This window comes from Triticum urartu, chromosome 4A (genome assembly GCF_056163025.1).
Source record: "Triticum urartu cultivar PI428250 chromosome 4A, HENAU_Tu73, whole genome shotgun sequence".
NCBI classification, from domain to species: Eukaryota; Viridiplantae; Streptophyta; class Magnoliopsida; order Poales; family Poaceae; genus Triticum; species Triticum urartu.
In genome coordinates, this window is record NC_141876.1 from 77,007,457 (window position 1) to 77,028,589 (window position 21,133).

At 44.2% G+C, this 21,133-nt stretch overlaps 2 protein-coding genes across 2 annotated transcripts; both read right to left on the reverse strand.

The window, feature by feature from the left end:
• Positions 1–308: 308 nt before the first annotated feature.
• Positions 309–7,711, reverse strand: LOC125554628 (uncharacterized). The gene is made up of 4 exons (XM_087520179.1): positions 7,542–7,711; positions 7,160–7,480; positions 5,772–5,890; positions 309–1,289 (listed from the first exon to the last, which is right to left on the reverse strand). Exons 1-4 carry the CDS (start codon positions 7,709–7,711, stop codon positions 487–489), a joined length of 1,413 nt encoding a protein of 470 aa, XP_087376305.1. The 3' UTR covers positions 309–486.
• A 1,569-nt stretch (positions 7,712–9,280) lies between these two features.
• Positions 9,281–14,233, reverse strand: LOC125550807 (putative alkaline/neutral invertase F). Its single transcript, XM_048713902.2, has 5 exons — positions 13,990–14,233; positions 12,609–13,017; positions 11,526–11,957; positions 10,263–10,821; positions 9,281–9,802 (listed from the first exon to the last, which is right to left on the reverse strand). Exons 2-5 carry the CDS (start codon positions 12,978–12,980, stop codon positions 9,507–9,509), a joined length of 1,659 nt encoding a protein of 552 aa, XP_048569859.1. The 5' UTR covers positions 12,981–13,017; positions 13,990–14,233; the 3' UTR covers positions 9,281–9,506.
• Positions 14,234–21,133: the final 6,900 nt, after the last annotated feature.

Consider the following 21,133-nt stretch of genomic DNA (forward strand, 5'->3'; position numbering starts at 1 on the left):
GTGCAGACAAAAAAAAAAACAAAAATGACAGAGCGCACCAGCGTATATAATATAACAAAAAATAAAAGCCCATGTACTGAGATCCCGTGTACAGGAAAAGGGAAAGGCCGATCGGGCAAACAGCCCAAGGACACTAGTGCGACACGGGCCTTAGCAACAACAAAAAGCAACAGTTCACGTCAAAAAAAACTACAACAGTTTGCACAAATCCACATCTTAAAGCCAATAATCATGTGATGGACAGCTTAGATGTGACATCCTTAAAAAACATCTAGATGTGAATTAGTCATTTTGATCGTTTTATTCCTTTATAAACATTACTACTTTGAATAAACAAAGAGCGTTGTTCGACCCAAAAAAAAAGTAAAAATGACACGCAAGTTCCAGTTGGCTCAGCCTTAGACAGTCCCTGAAACTTGAGCCTGTCCCACGTCTAAGTGTGACAACTGATGGCTACTAGCCTGGATGAAGGACGAGCAAGTACGACTACTGCTCGTGTACGTGCGCGGTGACCTCGCTGGGAAGGAAGGCATGGCCATGAAACATGTTCAGCGAGGCCAAGCCATCGGTGTCGTCCTCCTCCTCCTCCTCGTCGTGGAAGGCACGCCCTGATATGTCCCTCGTCTCTTCTTTGGAGTAGCGGGACACTGACCGCACCGCTCTGCGCCTCGTGTCGACCTCGACCAGCCACACCGTGTCGTCTCCCCCGGCGTCGACACCAGCGTGGCGTCCCGCGCTCACCATGAAGCAGAGGGCGTCGGGGTCGACCATGCTCACGACGGGGTACTCCGGCGGGACACGCGGGAGGCGCTCGTAGCCGGAGAAGGCCCAGAGCTCGGCGGCACGGAACTCGCCGTCCTTCTCCCACTCCATGCCGCCGTCCCGCGCCTTGCCCGGGGTCCAGATGGTGACGGTGAAGACGAAGACCAGGCCGCGGTCGACGCTGACGAACTTCACCGTGTCGCCGGCGGTGACGCAGACGCTCCGGGACGCCTCGGGGAACTCCCGGCCGTGGTCGGGCTCCGCCCAAGGGGTGTCCACGGGCAGCGGCACGTACGTGAGCGCGGAGCCGCCGTCGGCCAACACGCGGCCGACCAGGATGCCACGGTAGTAGTCGACCCAGCACAGGAACCGGCCGCCGACGGGCACGACGGCGTCGGTCTCCCAGCACTGCAGCGCCAGGTCCTTGTCCCTGCCGTCAAAGACCTTCACGCGCCTCACCTCCCACTTGTCGGACCCGGGGGGGCGAACGGGGCGGCCGCCTCGGGCCCCCGACGCCAGAGGGGCCCCTGATCAGATGTGTGTTATGTACTGGGGGTTTGACCAGCAGGTGGATTAACATAGGGCGGGCTGATAAAAAAGATTGCGCAGGCAACGCGTATCTTGTTCCGTGTTTATCATGTCGAGATCCTCTCCTATGGCAGAATTGATTCCGAGAATCTCCTGTGATTTCGTCATCATCTCTTTTCAAAATTTTCTCATATCCACCCCACGCCCTCCCCTCCCGGGAACTCCTCAAGCACTCCGAGTTCTCTTACAGCTCTAACCAATCGCCAATCAGAAAAGGTTCTGTGCAGCACGTACGTACTTAAGGATTAGACTATAGCCTAACCCCAGCATACTCAGTTCAGAAAGAAATGGTATTGAGATTTAGAACTTGTGAGTTCGCTTTGATAAACTGGTGCCAAGTAAGAGCTGATTAAATTGATTTAATACCTTTGCAACTATACGTTAGTTAGTTTTTCGAGAAACTACTATGCATTAGTTTTCATATACTAATTTTCTGATTCTGTAAATTTTAGCACGGCACGCCGTCTAATACATCCTAAAATCTAAAAAGCGGTCGGCCACCATTTTGATGAACCAAGCGGCCGGCTCCTCGCCATTCGCTTTCGTGCATACGTAGTCTAGGTGTTACCTGGTCTGAATCGTATAGAATTGTTTTGGAGTGTTGCGCTCTCACATAGTGGACCAAGTAATATAATTAGAAGGAAAGGTAGCACGTGATGTCCATTCTCTCTCTTCGCATGTGACTGATTTAGCTACCTAATACAACAATTCAAAAAGTCATAACTTTTTAACCGTGGGTCGGAATTCAGATCTGTTTTCACCGTTGGAACCTTCACGACGAGATCTTCGAAACTAGATCCCGCATGGGTATGTTTCGATGAATTTTTTTATGTCAACTTTGATGCTATATGGTGCAACTTTAGTATTGCGTTGTGCAATTTTTGTACTACATGGTGCAACTTTTTTCAAAACAAATTTTGGGAGCTGCATGATTCAACTTTCTATGTGGTTGCAACCTAGCAACCATGACAACCTGATTTGCAACTAGTCTATTACTCTGGTCAACTGCCTAGTAGTAGATGTGTAACCACGACAACTTTGATGTTTAGTTGCACACACATTGATGTTTAGTTGGCAGGACACTAGTTGCTCAGTTGGCTTGTAATTTAGTCTAGTTGCACACACATTGATGTTTAGTTGGTAGGACACTAGTTGCACACACATATGCTCAATTGGCGCGGCAATATAGTCTAGTTGCACACATATATGCTCGGTTGGCAGGGCAATATAGTCTAGTTGCACAAACATAGGTGTTTAGTTGGCAGGACTATTTGGCACATATATATGCTCAGTTGGCGCGGCAATCTAGTCTAGTTACACACAAATTGATGTTTAGTTGACAGGACACTAGTTGCACACATATGCTCAGTTGGTGCGGCGATATAGTCTAGTTGCACACATATGCTCAGTTGGTGCGGCGATATAGTCTAGCTGCACACACATTGATATTTAGTTGACAGGATTATTAGCACACACATATATGCTCAGTTCGCGCGGCAATCTAGTCTAGTTGCACATACATTGATATTTAGTTGGCAGGAAGACTAGTTCGTCGAAACATCCACATGCGGGATCTACTTTTGAAGAGCACGTCCAGAGGATTTCAATGGTGAAAACGGATCTGAATTTCGACATGTGGTTTACAAGATATGTCTTATATAATTTTGAAAACCAAAAAATAATGCACAAGAGACGGAATGAGGAATATTAATACAATGACATGCAAGTATTCATCACGTGAGAAGAGACCACATATGATAGAGACTAGACGTGTTGCCTTTTTCTGGACCAGGCGACAGGCGCTTACTTTTTTTAGCCGGCCGCTCACGAGCGCTAACGAGCCGCCGGCCGCCAGCTAGACGCGCCCCTAATACATATGCATCCGGTGAGGAAAAGAAAAAAAGGCAACGTATCAGGTGAAAACGCTTGTTGAGTGAAAATCTGAAAATTTCCCCTCCTACCCGTCAAATCTAAAACGAACGAATTATATAAAGGTGGGATTTCTTTTAGCCACGTAAATGTGTTTGATAGATTACCCCCTGCGATGTCTTAATCTCGTTGTACAACTTCATCTTCTACCTCTGATCCGATCTAATGCCTGTCAAAACAAATCACCGCAGGAACGCCCCGGAAACCCGGCGCTCGCGACATCGGACAATGTGCTCGAGCCTGCAACTTTCCTGTTCTGCTTTTGAGGCTCCGCCTCGATGCCGGCCAACTTATAGAACGGCAATTCCTGAAAACGGTGGTGGCCGGCGAGCAAGTGCTACATGGCGAGCTGTTCTAAACGGTGACTGAGACACGCCCTCGCTGCTTCCGAGGGAGACCACAACAGGCCCCTGGCTCACATGTCGCAGGGCACGAGAGGGCTCAGGAACTTCTCTACACAAAATTAGCTTAGTTGCTTTCTTTAGTTAGTTGAGATCTGCACCTAGAGTTTGTAATCTCTGCCCAAGGTAGGAGATGAACTCCCGCACACACACAACACACAAGAACACACAGAGCTTTTGGTGGCAACGCACTTCTGCCTCTTTTCTCTTGTTCTTTTTGCTTAATCAAAAAAACTGATTACAACTCCTTTTAAAGGGGAGCAAACGCACCGGCCAAGCCACACACCGGCTTGCTCCGATTTCTATTCACCACTACCCACACGCACACACGTTGAGTCACTGCCACGAAGGAGCTAGTCCACAGCGGCACCGCGATCCGCTTCTCTAGCTCCACGTCCATCTGATCACGACTTGGCTACTGGGACTCCACACTACACGGGTGCATGCAGCTTCACACTAACAGAACGACCAGTAAGCTAGTTCTTGACTAAATCTAACTAGTACTTGCATGTACTCACAATTCCTGGTCCACTTGACTGACGATCAGGTCTCACCTCTGCTAATCCATCAGTCTACTTCACCATGATGGCATGCATCGCTATACTAGACTTAGATCCAACAAACTCAAACTGAAATAAAACATAATAAACTCCTAAACAACAAGATTAACACCAACAGAGTTCATATCTCTGCTCAATTTCCCGCTTGTTTACTACGTAGTATTTATTTGGTCTATAGTCCGCTCGGCAAGTGTGAACAAATTATATCGGGAATCTGAATTTTGTTACAACTGACCTACAAGTTCCATTACTCAGGATCTCGCAGCCCCTAATTTCATTGAACCTGAAATTGATTACAAGAAGTTTGTTGAGGATTCAGATTGATTGGAAGAAGCTGATTGGGTGACAAAGTATCATCTGCAACTCTGAGAGGCATTAGTGATCCAATCCCGCTTCCAACTGACCATTGTTGCAAAGTCCAAATCAGTTTCACGCCTCGGCTGAATCTCACGCCGGAGCATTTGTGCGCAGCCACCGGAGGTCATGCATAGCTTCTCCTACTATGTACAGAAAATCACAGGGATCTCCAGCGTCCAGCCCGATGGTCATCGACGTCCATGAGCACCGGGTCTCCGGCGAGCTTCGGCGGTGATTTTTTTATGGAACTCGGGCGGTGATTTTTTTTTGACATGGATTAGATCGGTTCGGAGGTAGGAGATGTAGTTGTACAACAAGATTAAGACTTGGCAGGGGGTTATCTGTCAAACACGTTTAAGTGGGGCTAAGGGAATCCCACCTCTCATATAATCTGTTCGTTTTAGATCTGATGGGTAGGATGGAAAGTTTTCAGATTTTCACTGAACAAGCGTTTTCACACTATACGTTGCCAAGAAAAAAAAGGAACAAGCAGATGAGTTTATATAGTTACAGAGAGGATCGATTGATAACTTCTTGTAAGAGTAAATATGAGGAGTTGAAGAAATCAAGGCATGGCATTTGTTCTTTTTTTTGCGAATGAGAAACTTGTATTACTCAATCAAGGGGTCCTTACAATCATCAGCTACTATCACTAGAGTCTCCTCCGGACTAGACCCTAGCCAGGTCATAGTCCTACCATGAATTCTAGCAAACACTGCCAAACTATCACTAGCCTTATTTTGGGATCGAGAAACATGAGTAATACAAGTTTGTCTAAGGGACAACAAGTGCTTAATCTCCTGCACAACGGGGGCATAGATTGAACGATGGACGCCTTCACATGAAATCATGGTCACGGCCTTCTTGGAATCCAGCTCCACCACTATCGGAAGATCACAACGTTGTAACGCCAAAGAAACACCTTCCATACAAGCACAAAGCTCCGCCTCGAGGGCATCACGACAAGAGAACAGAGATCTGCAAGCTGAAAAAATAATTATCCCCTGATGATTACGCAGAATCATTCCAGCCCCGGCCACTTCCGAAGAAACGAAAGAACCATCAGTGTTCAGTTTATACCAATCCAAATCCGGGGCACACCATTTCTTCCCGTCAGCCTCGTTATTTGTCCTCAGAGCAGGAGCTGGCTTATCATAGACTATGCAAGCTTTACCTTTGATCGCGTCCGCCTTGGGGTTAAGATTGATGCCAATCAGAGAGTCGACATAACTCCGGAGAAATCTTACAGAGGCCTCCAAAGGAGGTGCGGGTTTAGAGTGCACAATTTCGTTCCTGATAAACCAGGATCTCCAAAAAACCATCATCACCATCATTCTCCCCACTTTGTTCAACGGCGCCAAAACATGGAGAAGCCATTCCTTGCCATTATTCACTAATTCTTCTAGCTTCGGTATCGCCCACACTTTGGTCATGGCAAGATAAAGGTCACGTCCAAGCTGACAGCGCACAAAAGGGTGAAAATTATCTTCTTCCTCCACACCACAAACCGGGCACTAGCTCACCTTTTCATGTCCGATTCTATGTTTCCTCTGCCATGTCGGGAGAGCATTGGTGGAGAGGCGCCACGCAAAGTTACGCACAGAGGGCGGAGCCCAGCTCTTCCAAATGAAGCTCCAACATTTCCTTTGACCTGGCGGCACCGAGCTCGAAGAAGTTTCAGCAGCATGATGTACTTCCTCAAACGCCAAGTTATAAGCCGACTTAACTGAAAAAACGCCATGTTTGTCCGGGCCCCAAGCAAGCACATCGTCCTCCAGCCGAGGAGATGCTCTGATTTTCAGTATCTCACGTACGTGCGCGTCAACAAAGTACTCAGAGAGGACCTCATAGTTCCACGATCCATTCTGGTTTTAGTAAATCTGACACAAAACGGATACGACACCTTCCCTGTGGCGATATTGGCTTATACGAAAAGGGTCTTGGAATCCACTTGTCCTGCCACACTCGAATGTTTCTGCCGTTCCCCACCCTTCAGACCAAACCCTTCTTTAGCAACTCCAAACCGTAGCTGCTAGCTTGCCAAGATGAGGACGCATTCCCCGAAAAAACAGTGTCCTCTAACTTACCCAAGGGGTAATATCGCGCCTTAAGCACTTGGGCACACAAACTATCTGGTTTAGTTAGTAGCCTCCAAGCCTGCCGTGCCAATAAAGCATGGCATTTGTTCTGACCGAACTACTAGCCTTAATCCAGAAGACAAGGGCACAAGGGCAACCAGCAGATGAAAACACTATAAGTGATTATGAGCACATATTTAATTCGTCTTGTATAGAATCTGCTAGTTTAGACAGAAAACCAATTTTTGTTATGGATATCTATGATCCAAAAAATTGGGATACCGTAATAATTAATAAAGAAAGGGAAATAATAGTGGAGAAGGCGGCCTATAATATAAATAGATAGAGTTAGATTTTTTATTGAAGATAGTATGTAGAAATTATTCGATATAAAAATTGTGTTCGGTGGACTTTATATATGTATTGAGAACATTTGATATAAACATATATTAACTACTATTTTGATATTTATATTGAGAGGGACCCAGTTATAGTTTCGCCCAGTGCCCAAGAAATCTCAGGATCGGCCCTGAGCAGCACGGAGAGCTCGAACGCCACCGGCGTGCCGTCGCCGCCAGCCGTGCGGAGCTCGGCCACGTCGAACCTGCCATCGCCGCGGCGGCGCAGGATGCCGATGGCCTTCCTGGTGAGCGCGGACCGGGGAAGCAGCGACAGAGACGGTGGCCGGGCGCCCCTCGCCTTGTAGACGAAGTAGTCGATGCTGCGGGAGGAAACGGTGAGCTGGAGGAGAACGGAGTCGTCGTGCGCGGCGACGACGCGGGGGTACGCGAAAGACGAGTCCTCCCTGTTCGGTCCAAACGGCCAACGGAGGTAGAGGCGGGGAGGTCGCCGGCGGCGCGTCGAACCGGAACGACACGCTGATGACCGTGCCGGTGGAGGTGCGGGATGACGCCACGGTGGCCGCGTCGGCGTCGGCCCGGTCCTCGCAGTGGCCGAGCCGATCGAGCAGCACCCAGGGAGGGCGGGGCACGACGGGCGTGGGATCATCGGAGGTTCTGCTGGGTTGGGCCTCCATGGCTGCCTTCCTTTTTTCCTATCACCCCTTTTTCTTTTCCTGGGCTCACAAGGTTATAAGGAGAGGACGTAAGAATTGGGCCTGGACTCTACCTCTGATTTTGTACTCTGGTTGAAAACTGGGAGCAACTAGTTAACGAGTGCTCCTTCGGGAGCCTCGCAACGATCAGCGCCACTTGGCGCGCTTTCAGCCATTCGTCACGTGTCGCGCTCTGGACACTCTCTCCGGATTTATTTATTTTCCGCACGCGTTTTTGGCTTTTTAAACGTTTTTTTTGGGTTTTTTCGACGTTTTGGTTTTCTCTCGGTCTTCCTTAACTTTTCGATAAAAAAAATTTGCGCGAAAAAAACGCTCTTGTTTTTTTTCTTTCGTGAAAGTCATGGTTTTTTCAGCGAGAGGCACGGTTGTGCTTTAGCGAGAGTCATGGTTTTGCTTTCACGAGAAGCACGGGTGTGATTTCGCCAGAGGCACGGGCGTGCCTCTTTCGGAAAGGGAAAAAACCGTGCTCCCGGTTTGGTTTTTTCGCCCGATTCTTTTCGTCCGATTTTTTTCGTGAAAATAAAGTTCGTCAAAATCTATCAACATAGGGATCTAGTTTTAAAGATCTCGACGCGAGGAATCCAATGATGAAAACGGTTCGAGATTTGGACGCACGGTTTAAAAGATAAAACGTTTTGAATAAACGAATCTACGAAAAAAGGGAAAACTCCCAAGTTGTGACAAGTGGCGCGCTGCATGTGCGCCACTTGTTGCGACTTGAAAAAGTGGAGTGTTTTTTGCAACTAGTACTCCTTAATTAGTGATTTCGTTGAAAACTACTCTGCCTTTTATCATTGAGCAAGCCGACTTAAGTTACTCAAAAAAATACCTATGTCCCTGTAAACATTGTAATGAATTAATAAAGCCTCGTGATGTTGTCTAAAAAAATAGTTACTCAAAAAAAAGCAGGCCGACTTACGAAGTGCTCCTTCTTCACGTTCTAACCGACTTGACGAAATGTACTTGTTGTTTATGATGATGCCGCCTTAATGCCTCAGTCCAGATTGCGTGCATGCGTGTTTTCAGCATCTGGTCGATGCAATTTGATGTCCCTTCAATCAAATCAATCAAGTAACTAAAACAAACTTTCTTCAGAAATACTTTCTCCGTTCCAAATTACTCGTCGTAAAAATGGATATATGTAGATATATTTTAGTTCTAGATACATTCATTTTTGTGACAAGTAATTCGGAACGGATGAAGTACTATCAGACATCTAAACGTACCGCCTTAACGCGGTGATCCAGGAGGCCAGAACACGTGCGTGTTTACGACTTGCGGTCAAGGGAACACCTAAAATAATTAAGCGTGCCCTTGTTTTATTGCATCATTAATCTTGTTTGATCTTTTCTTGCAAAAAAGATTCATATATCTATACTATGGAAGTAAGCATCTCAAACATAATAAAAATCACGTCGACGTCTCATCTTGATTGATTTAGAAACCTTGTTCAAATGATTTTGTGTCGGATACTTGGTTAAAACGAGTTTTTCTTCATAATTGTGCTTATACAACTATCCAAGGTGTCACTGGTACAAAATAAACATATTATTCCGAAACTGAGGTATCACCAAAGCACAAGCTTCACTTTGCTGTTTTTGACAAAAGGAAGAAAACGTAGAGCGACTTCTAGGTGCATCTACGGTATACACTTCTGTCCAAACTGACAGAGTACAATTACAACCAACTCTGGACTCCTTTTTCTGTTGAACCCTCGGCAAGTAAATTCTTTTTTCAAGAAACCCAACCCCCTTCCTCAAGCATTCCATGACGCCGACCGCCTCATTGTCGGCTTCACAGGCCGGTCCTCCTCCATGGAGATCATCATGAGCGTCGATGGGTCCTCCAGCATCATCCTCGCGACTAGGTATCCAGCGATGGACCATGTCTGGAACTTCCTGGCCTGCTTGCCGACGAACTTGCCCAGCTTGCCGTCGTAGTACTCGGGCCAGCCGTCCTTGAGGAGCCTTGCCTCGGAGAGCTCGATGGCGCGCTTCGCCATTTGTGGCCGCCCGGTCTTGATGCAGGCTGCTGTCAGCAGCCATAGAAGAACTGCAGATGAAACATGTGAGAATGTTAAAATTCATAGGCTTTGCATCCCAAGATTGGGTTGTGGCCTTGTGGGCTTGTGGCTTTGCTTCGTGCATAAATAGAAGCAGGGCAACGATTGAGCATACAAAGCCACGTCTCCACTCCTCAAGTGACAGAACTTCCCCCAAGCAATCAGAACAAAGCAGATCAAGGGTTCCCAGAGATTCAAAATCATTTTTCTCCTGACAAGCTATGTTGCCATTTGTAGCTGTAATATTATTTACAGCTAAAAAGATTTTGCCAAATGGTAATTTCAGAATGAAGTTTATTCTAACCATTTATTATTGTTTTATAATTATTATAGTTGTACTCTTCAATCAGAAAAAATAGTCACTTCAGATAATAACAGTTTTACAAACCAGGAATATTTGGCAGCAAAGAATGCTCACTGAAATAATGACACTGGCGTAGAGTAAATTACCTGGCCAAGATCCTCCATTATGATAACTCCACCTAGTATTCTTGGGGTCGCAGCCAGTAATTATTCTCCATTCATGGTTCTCAAGTGCAGGATATACTATCTTAAGAGGCACCTCGCCCACTAGCTCATCCCATCTCTCCTCGATGAGATCCATTATTGCCGATGACTGCTCCGGGGTAGCTAGAGATGATATAATGGCAATACAGTTTCCAAGAGCAAACCACCTGAAGTCCATCATAGCAGGGCTGACGTTGCCAAGGAAGTAGCCTCCCCGACAAGGCATGAAATCAAACACCCAATCAGGGATTGAATCCGGAATGACATTGAATTTGTTCACAGCGGTGTGGGAGTATTCTTCTGTTTTGTATCTATATATGTTATTTAGATGTGGAAAATCAAGCCAGAAGTAATTTCTCATGTGGTAGGTTAATGCATGCAGTCGTTGCCCTATCTTCTCTATGAAGTCCTTCCCTTCACCATCCGGCTTAAGCATTTGGAGGGCACATCTTAATGCCATGTAGAAGAGAGCTTGGATCTCAATAGGATAACCGTATATACCCTGAAAACATTTATTAAATTTGTAGCATTACAATCATGTAACAAGGATATTTAGCTCCAACTGAAATTGCAACTCAGAGAGTTGAACAAGGAATCAGGAAACTTTAGGATTACATTTCAGAATACAGATTGCCTTTTTAAGTACTGTAATATTACTTTAACTCAAAAGTCGAGCAAGCAGCACGAAAAACTTTAGGATTGTATTTTCAGAATGCAGATCATTTTTTTCAAGTGTTATATTTTTCTTGTGATAAAAATAATCATACTTCCTACTTAAAGAAAGATGAATCCTCCATGCCCTATCACACATAAATAAATTAACACATACTCCCTCCATCTCAATAAGGGTCGAGTATATTATCCTTATACGTGTCCCTCTTGCATGGTCTTGGTAAATTAATGGTGACATGCCAAAATAATGAAAACCCAATACTATTTAAAATCTGCAACAGATTAATAACATGCAATACCAACAAGTCAAAGTGCGTTGCTATCTGTAGGTGTCCCTTCTATTAAAGTTTACTGTTTAGGAAAAGATTGTTGCCATCTGTAGGTGTCCCTTCTATTAAAGTTTACTGTTTAGGGAAAAAAAAGTCCATTTTAGCTGCCAGTCCTGTTCCTGTTGCCACCTCAATTGAATTGTGCCACTTTTAAGTATGTAGAGTAGTTCTGAATTTAAAGCAGATAAAGGTTAAGTGCCTGTACCATTCGACGATCGATCATTGAGCAACCATCAGTGCAGAGCAGAGTTGGGAAAGTATCGAATCCCTCAGATAAGCAAAGATTCAGTATAAGCCGCATGCACTTCTGACAATCAGGTGATTCTGACAAACTAGCATCTCCAGTATACTTTGTATACGCCCGGAGGAGAATAATCCACCAAAATCCAGAGTCCACTGGTGCCACCCTGCCAATTGCGCTCTCACCAAAATCTGCAACTAATGTTTCAGTGTTCCTGTTCACATTACGGTCCACCTTGAAACTTGCAGGCATTGCTCCTGCTCCAAGCTTGAACCGGTCTACCATTTTTTCCGAGCTTTGCAAGTGGACAGTTCTCAAGAGGAAGTTCTTCACTATTTCAGGTTCGTTGTTCATTAAGAAAGCCAATGCACTAGGAACAAAATCCCGCACAAAAACCTGCCGTTGTAAGGATAAAATGAACAACAGTACAACATCAGATATTAATTATTTTAGGAAAGTAATAAAAAATGCAAGAGAACGATGAATGTGAAGCAAACAGAGTACCCAAAGCCATAGTGCAAATGAAAATTAAATTACGATGGGAAATTGCATCAATTAGTTTCAGATAATACAGGACGCAAGTGAACACTTTGTAGTTCATCAGTTCATAACTGAGAGTATCCTTAACAGGGCATATAATAAATGTAGCATCATTATCACTCCCTCGATCGCAAAAAAAGTTTATCACTACCTCCATTTCAAAATAATTTAAGTTGTAGATTTATCCTAAATAAGTTAAGCTTAGTTAAGTTTGACCAACTCCATAGAAAAACATGCAAAGGGCTACAACACCACATATACATAGTTCAAAAATATATTTTATAAAGAATATCATGAGAGTAATTTGGTGTTCCAGATGTGAATATATTTTCCTATTTACTTGGTCAAACTTAAATAAGTTTGAGTTAGACAAACCTGAACTTCAATTATTTTGGAACGCAGAGAGTACTAGGCAACCGGACAATTTTCACTACTAATTTCGATGTCTAAATATCAGAACCTAAAAAAATGATAGCCTGTTTTCAGATATGAGACGATGGATTTTACCTGATCATAATTGAGCACCTCCTCTGATGCATGATCTACCGCAGCAACGGTACCCACAGGCTGGCCACGAAAATACACTACAGACTTCCTGAGTGCCTCCCATGCCTCATTCACAAGCGGGTGTGGTCCACTTGGCTCACCGAAGTGTGAGCCCGTTGAGAATGGTGACTCGAAACCGGTGCGGAATGCAGGCGAATGCGCCACACTATCAAAGCCGTCATTATGCCGATGCGAGAGGTCACTCCATGACTGTTCATCAAATGACCTCTTACGCTCCAGTGTGAACCTTGGCTTGTCAATTAGTAACCGTGAGAGATCAAGATTGATCTCTGCCTCTGAGGCAATGGAGACATGCGATGAGACTCTCTTCATTATACCCTGCTCTGGTCAAGTACTATTCAGTGAGCTCCTGCAAGGGAAATAAAATATCAGTTCAGGTTTGAACCCCTGCGATTGTGAGGATGACTAAGGTGCAGATAGTCAGTATTCCATTGCAGTAGAAAGCCAGTTCACAAACATATTTATGACGAATAAACCCTCTTGGTCTCATAAAAAAGAAGTGGACTAATAATACTGGTAAATATTAGAATTACACTAAGCAACTAAACTGGAGTACAAGTCAAGCAATGTATACTATTGGCAGAAATCAGCTCCAACGATTAAGGGCCAACGGGAATCAAGAATCGGTGCTGGTGCATAGGGGAGTACGCAGCAGCATAGTTATTATTATAAACTACGGAACGGCACCAACAGCCACAAGACTTCGATGAAATCAGAGCCCGCAGAGGGCAGCGCTGACGCAACCAACTAGGGCGACCGACAGAGCCAACCGCAATGCCGGATCTGAATCTAGAGGGGTGAAGAGCTCACAACCTTTTTTCACTTTATAAATATAAAATAAATGATGGCCCCGTCAGCTGGAAAGCTCAATAGCATGTAAAAAATCAATTCTGTCGCCGTCCCTCTATGGCAACGACAGGTGCGATTTGGAAAGCTCAGTAATTGCTGAGAAATATACATCCCCCCCCTCTCATAAGTCATAATCCAGTATAGTATTTCTGTGACTAGGAAGGCTGTATCATTTCAGGAAAGTTCACCGGATTTTGCTCTGCTACGGCGGAAACCGCAGTAGAGGAGCAGAGCTGTGTGCTCGAACGACGACTCACTACCGATTTCGTGCGGCATCTAAAACCGAAACCCAGCCCACTGGGGCGGCGAGCCAGATCCAAGGCTGGACGGAAACGGCAGTCAACCACATCGATCAAACTCCTATCGAACCAGATCCGTGCACCAGAGCAGCACGGAACCGATCGCGGGGGCAGAGGCCATGGGAGATCAGAACCGGGGAATCGCAGGGAGTCGGTGAGAGAGGAGGACACACCTTGCGGGGGCTCGTCGCCGCGCCGGACCGGGCAGGCGGCGGAGCAGACGGAGGCGACGGGGGAGTGCGGGGGGAGTGCGCGGGCGCGGGGAGGAGGCGGCAGGTTGAGCCGGAGGCGGGTGTATTTATAGGGGCGCGCGCCAAATGGGCGTCTTCCTTCCTTTGATGCTGCCGGTGTTCGAAAATCTCCCTCGCCTGCGGCCGATCGTACTCCTCTCCTGCCTTGTTGCTTCGCCTTTTGTCTTCTCCTTCCTTTTAAAAAACATTTCTATGTTGCAAATGGAATGTTGTGTATTTTCTTCTGGATTTGTTTCCGGGTGGTGACGTGTGGCGCGCGTGGAGGATGAAGAGGGTTTTCGACGTGGGTAAAAACAGTGCCATTTCGATAAATCCTTGTGGGATGTGCGTGCCAAACGGCCGTGTGCTCGGATGCAAAGGATTGTTGATATGCTTGCCAAAAATGAGTTGCTCTATATAGTAGTACTATGAGATAGTACAATAAACCAATATCTAAAACGGATTTGAAGAGAGCCGTAATGCAACGGACCCCACGAAATCTCCCGGTACAGCACGTGTTTTCGGATTTTGTTAATTCTCGCCATTTGATTTTAATGAAATTACACGCGGGTTTTTTTATTTTCATTTTCTTTCTTTTTCCTTTTTGAACATTTTTTAATCTTATTCAATGTGGCGCGTAGCTACACTTGCGTGCTCGTGCACATTACAAGCGTATGAATGTATGCAAGTGCAGTTGATTGTCCGTATGGGCAGCTTGTGTGGGCGCATCTGGCGGACATCGTTCAGGTAGCGAATCTAGCGGCGGCGACTACTAGGTTGGCCATGGCGTGCATGACAACCATCGGTGAACGACGATGCGAGAGTGGTCAAAAGAGGCATGATGGTGTCTTCACTTCCGATGTTTTCTCCTTTGGCCGGCTAGTTCTGTGTGAGCAGATTGATAGAATGGCGTGTGGTGATTATGACGGCAGACATTAGGATGCATTATCTTCAGGTGAAAACTCAGGATCTAGCATTATGGCTTGATCAAGCAACGTCGACGTCCGTGTGTCGTTACCTTATTGAAGGTGTTGGTTTGAATATATGATTAGGTTCACAACCCTTGGTCTGACATTTGGTTGGACCAGTCAACATCGTTGCGTAACCAGCATTCCCTTCTTGAAGACGTTGACTTGGAGGTTTGCGCCATTTATTTATTGCTATGTAGAAAAACCACTACATTTTTCATAAATAAAATTCAATAAAACAATGTGATTAGAGATAAGACGGAGAAAGAAAGAGAGAGAGAGAGAGAGAGAGAGAGAGAGAGAAACAAGAAAAAGGAAACTATGAAAACTAAAATTACACCAAAGATTCCATCCAAGAAGAGTAGACAACAACGCACTTCCTCTTGATCCTATGTCTCAACAAGTTTTGCTTAGAAAAAAAAATGTATCCTTCCACCTCTGAAATGATGGGGCAATCTACTAGAAAATTTTATTGTTTCTTGTGATTCATATAGCCCAAGCTGCCAGGATAATTATGTCCATGAAGAAAGGTAATCTCAATTTGACTTTAATGTCCTCAAAAGCTTCAAACACAAAGAGATTGGCAGTTCTAGTGGGGCAAAAAATTCCCAAGATCTCTTAGCAAAAGCGCAGCTCCAAAAAGATCATGAAGTGTTTCTTCATGCTAGCAGTTGAGAGTTGTATAGTTGTAAGTGTCAATTATGAAGGACTTTCTTCTTTGAAGGTTTCATGTGTTAATTCTACAGTACCATCCAAAAGAATACTTTATGCTTAGGCTGACAAGAGTTGTTCCAAATCCATTGAAAATGTGGAGGGATAATTTTAGTCCCTATCATAACTTTATAACCATTAGAGGTAGAAAACAACTCATTGCCCCGAATGTAGCTCCATGTATCAGTGTGTCTCTAAATTCACATTGTCTCAAGGTGATATAGATATCTTCCTTTTGTAAAAAAATCGTCATCAGCCTCAACTGATAAAGGTAAACGAAAGAGATCTTCCAGGTATTCATAGTTGATTAGTTGCTCTGCATTTATAAATTGGTTTCTTGCAAAGGAGAAAAGGTGTGGAAAGTGTAGGTTTAGATAGTTATTGTGCAAAGGTTTGCTCAGAATAGTGCACTTTTGCCATCTCCCCAATTACACCTTGCCATTGATTTTTACTGTTCAAGTAATCCCAGGTAAGTCTTCCACCAAAAGGATCCAACCATCTAGGCCCCAGGGGGGCACCATTGTTATAATATGTGTTCCCATATGAGGTTTACCCAAGGAATATTTTGCATGTTAAAGAATTTATGCAGGTTCTTGAGAAGGAGGCTCTATTCTGGATGTTGATGTTCAACACACCAAGGCCGCTTTGGCTCTTAGGCCTATAAACTGTGGCCCAAGCAACTAAGGCAGGGGAGTGGTCTTTCATGTCTGTCCCTCTCCAATGGTAGTGCCTTAGGTACTTGACAACTTGTTTCTTAATGGTTTCAACCTTTCAGGCAAGTTCAGACAACTGTAAAAATTACTAGAGAAGAAAAGACATATTCCACCATCAAAAGCCTCCCTGCATAGATCATGAAAGTGGCAACTCCAGCTAGTCTCTATGAATCTCTGTTAGCCATGGGCAAGCCCTGCTCAACAGTAGGTTTGATCAAACCACGAGGTAGGCCAAGGTATGTGATAGGGAAGTATCCGCATATGCGATTTATTGTGCGTGTAAACAGTTCCACCCTTTGCTCAACAATATTAACTGGAATAGGATTGGAATTATGGTAATTGAATTTTAAGCTTGTTGTTGAGGCAAATCTATTATGAAGGGCTTCGAGACATATTAATTGCTTAATATTAGCTTGCATCGCCACTACTGTGTCATCAGCATATTGTATGATGGGAAAATCGGGGAACGAACTAACCTCATGGGTGGTTTAAAAAGACCTTGTGCAATTACTTTGTTGATAATAGATTGAAGGAGAATGGCACCAATGACAAATAATAAGGGTGGCAACGGGACTCCTTATCTCACCCCTCTCTTACAATAAAACTTCTTCCTAGGAACCCTATTAAGCAGGACAGAAGATGATGTGGAAGTGAACAAGGATTGCATCCAGGAAATCCACCTATCACCAAAACTTTGCCTTTGATAATGCCATTAATGGCTCCGTGTTCAATGGTACCAAGCTTTCTCACAGTCCAACTTTAGAACCAACATGTCATCCTTGGATTTATAGCATTGATGTAAATATTCATAAGCCCATCCCAGGCAATCCTGGATAACCCTAGTTAATCTGAATTAATTGAAGAATCACTTGTTGCAGTCTATTTGCTAGGAGTTTGGTGATAATGTTCAATGTGCATTTATGAAGTGAAATTAGCCAGAAGCCATTGGGAGTGGTTGGGACATCAATCTTTAGAATAAAACTAATGAAAGAAGCGTTGGTGCTCTCAAGAAAAATGTTCCCCTCATAAATATCATGTATCAATCTTCTTATATTAGTCCCAATAATATACCAAAGAGTTATAAAGAATTCATTGTTAAACCCATCTGGCCATGGAGATTTATCTATGGGAAGCTCAACAATAACTTTATTAATCTCATCACTAGTAAAAGGCTTCTCAAGCTCTTAAAAAATCTTGGGGTCATGATGTTGAGTAAACAAGCTAGGAAGGTTAAAATACATATATTTTCCGTCAGATCACCCCAATATGTTCTTGAAGGCATCCCAAAAAATGGCAGCTTGCCAGCATGATCATAAATGTTAGCATGATCAACATTTTGCAACATTGCCATGTAATTGTGTCTGTGGTTGATAGAAGCTTTTGTATGGGAAAACTTTGCGTTTTTATCCCAAAACTTGACACCTTTTAGTTTTCCTGTCAGCTTCCTATAATTTCTCCGATTATTGAGTAGGTGAAAAAGGTGATCGTCTCAAATACTTTTGCAGTTCCATTAAAAATAGTGAGAGGCCTAATTCCTCAATAAAGTCCCATAGGAAGATACAATCATTGACGTTAGTAATTTTTACTTTCAAGCAAGATAAACCTTTATCCCAAAGTTTCCAACTTCTTCTTAAATTCTTGAATTTGGAATTTATCCTCTTGGCAGAGTCATGAAATCCAACAAGCATTGACCAAGCTGATTTAACCACATCCTTGAAAGAAGAATGCTCCAGCCAATAATTTTCAAACCTAAAAACGAATTTAGAATACAAGTTCCAATTATTATCATGCAAGGCAAGTGATTAGAGATTGGTCTAGCCAAAGGGAGGGTTACAGTGTCAGGGAAGGTGGTCATCCAGGAGGCAAAGGTAAAGAACCAGTTACATTTTTCTATAAGTGGATTAGCTTGCATATTACTTCAGCTAAAACTACCTTCCTTTCATGGTAACTCAACAAGTGCCAAATTGCTTATAGCTTCATTGAGTAGCAGCATACCATAAACATCACTTCCAGGCCTATATCTGTCATTAGGGGACCTAATAAAGTTGAAGTCACCATGATAATCCAATCTACCTCGATAGGCATTTGTGTGTAACTAAACCGGTCCAGGAATTGCATTTCACCTTCTGGAGTACAAGGCCCAAATTTTAGTCGGGATCGAAGCTTGATTTGAAATGGGACTAGTGAATTGAATAGAGAGGGAAAAGTGTTTCAGAAGATAATGTCCCCTCAAATAAATAATCAATTCATGCAATCTGTAAACTCCAAGGCTCACACAGGAGGAAGAGAAGCAAACTTGTTAAATCTATTTGGGCAGAAGTTTCTAATATAGGCCAAATAGAAATTATCTCTTCTTGTCTCTTCTAAGCAAACAATAGAAGATGCACTTTCCTCTGTCTCAAGTCTCAAAGCATCCCATTTTCCCTATGCATTAAGCCCTCTCATAATTCATGTTCTATTGTTATTAATGATAGAAATATAATATCTTTCCAATATCAAGGACCAACCCACACGATAAATTGATAATAATAATAATTTTCGAAAGCTTTCATTAGGAAAGTCATCATAACACAGATCCAGGTGCAATATAAAAAGACCAACGGTGCATCACATAGGCAGCGCCATTTGTCTGCTAAATGTGTCGTCGTAGGTTTGGTAGGTCGATTTGTGGATGTTGTTGTGAGGCATGTCATCTGTCGATGGCCTCAAGTTTTTTCCCTCTATGCAAGTCGACATATTTAGTGTTTTAATAATTAATAATATATGATTGTGTGCACCACTCATGCAGATACTACTATGGTCTTCCCTTCTTTAAAAAAACAATTATTATCTCGAATTTAACCTCTTCTCCTTGTCCCTTCTTTCATATGTTAGTACACTATTTGGTATGACCCAAGGCTACATGCGCAAGATTCCTAGTGAAGCATTATGGTTTTTTTTTTGCGGGTTGAAGCATTATGGTTTCTACTTGTAAAAAGAAACATTATGGCTTCTGTTCTTGAGACTAATATTTTTATCTTAACGAGTTTTTTAAAGTGTCTTATAAACTATCAATATTGTATCTTCCAAGTCCGGAGTAATTATTGCGTGACCAAAACTGTATGGGGTACTACGTCCAAAAGTGACGGCCGCCTGAAATTTCCTCGATTTTTCAGATGATACTTGGCCATTTTTTAAGATCCACATGAAACTCGCCTAATTATATTTATTTACAGCCAATTAGATTAAAGGCCCTGCCGGTGGAGGGCGGCGGCTAGTCTGCTACGACCAAGAAGTCCGACGTGGCAAAGCAGTGTGGCTGATGACTGCAGTATCGCGTCATTCACACTTCAGAAATAAAAAAGGAGAGGCAGAGTGTGGGGCAGATGGCTGCTAGTACTACCTGATTTGACCAAGACAAAATTCGACGAGTCGAAAGAGGATAGGCTTGTTACTCAAAAAAAAAAGAAAGAGGATAGGCTTGCCACCTGCCGGGCGGCAGGCCCCGGTTAGCCATCACGGTATTAATTTTGTTTAGCATATAGAACCAGACACTTAGGGCATGTTCGGCTCTCCACCAGCTCTGCAAAATTACGGAATCTGTGAAGCACCTACTTTTCAACTCCGCGATTTTAGCCTGCAGCTCCGTCAGCTCCGCGGAGCTGAGTCCAGAGCGGAGGGACTCCGAACACCCTTCTAGCTTGAGTCCTCTATAGTTGGTAGACGTGGTTATATCTCCAGTTCAGCACGGCTCAAAATGGCAATGTTTGACCTCATGCTTATCTGTATTAAAAATAAAAGACCTCATGCTTATGTTATCAAGTGTTTTTTATGAAACACGGTACAGACATAGACGCTCTCACACACATATTTTTTTTTCGAAACAGAGGCAAAAGTTTTGCCTCATCGATTAATTAAGAAGAAGAGAATTGCCTAGTTAATTTACGAAAAACCGGGCGAAAACCAATACAAACGAAGCACATACTAACTACTCACACGACAAGAAACCCCACAACAGCACAGGTGACCCCGCCAGTCTCTTCGAATACACAACATCCACAGAACCCGACATTGCTACTACACCAAGAGACCGCCGACAAGAACACCTGGACACAAGGCATCTGACACCTTTCAAGGACGGGCCGAGAGATCGAAGGTCATCCATCAAGCAGTCAGAGACGCCTTGCCTGTGGCGCCACTCTTTTCTTTGCCCGCCTTCTTTTGTTTGCCACTTATTGGCGTCTCAGTCAAGAGGCAAGCAATCGACCTACCCAAACCAGGTCTAGCAGTCTCCACATTGGCGAGCAAGTCACAAAGTTCCCTCGCGAAGAGAGCATCTGGGTTTGGAGTAGGTGGCAACACACTTGGCTTAGTGGTCGTGTGTGACGGCATATCTCCCTCAAGGTAGTTTTGGTGATTGATGACAACATGTTTGCAGACTAATCATGTGCTTTGAATAGTTCACAGATTCACCCCTGGCACGAGACGTTTTCTTCCCTTCGGAGTGTCTTTCAAGACGGTGTAGCTCTTTCATTTCTCTCTCGGTGGACTAGTTGCGTAGAGGGCACCGTACTATCAAGAGGGGGTCCGCTGGGGTATTGCATGGTGGAATCAACACGTACATATCAGCTTCTCACCCTCCGAGCTTTTCCAGTCCATTGAAGAGATCTCTCCGCTTTTCTTTGTCCTGTCTGGGTCCCAGCGGTAGTACCGCGC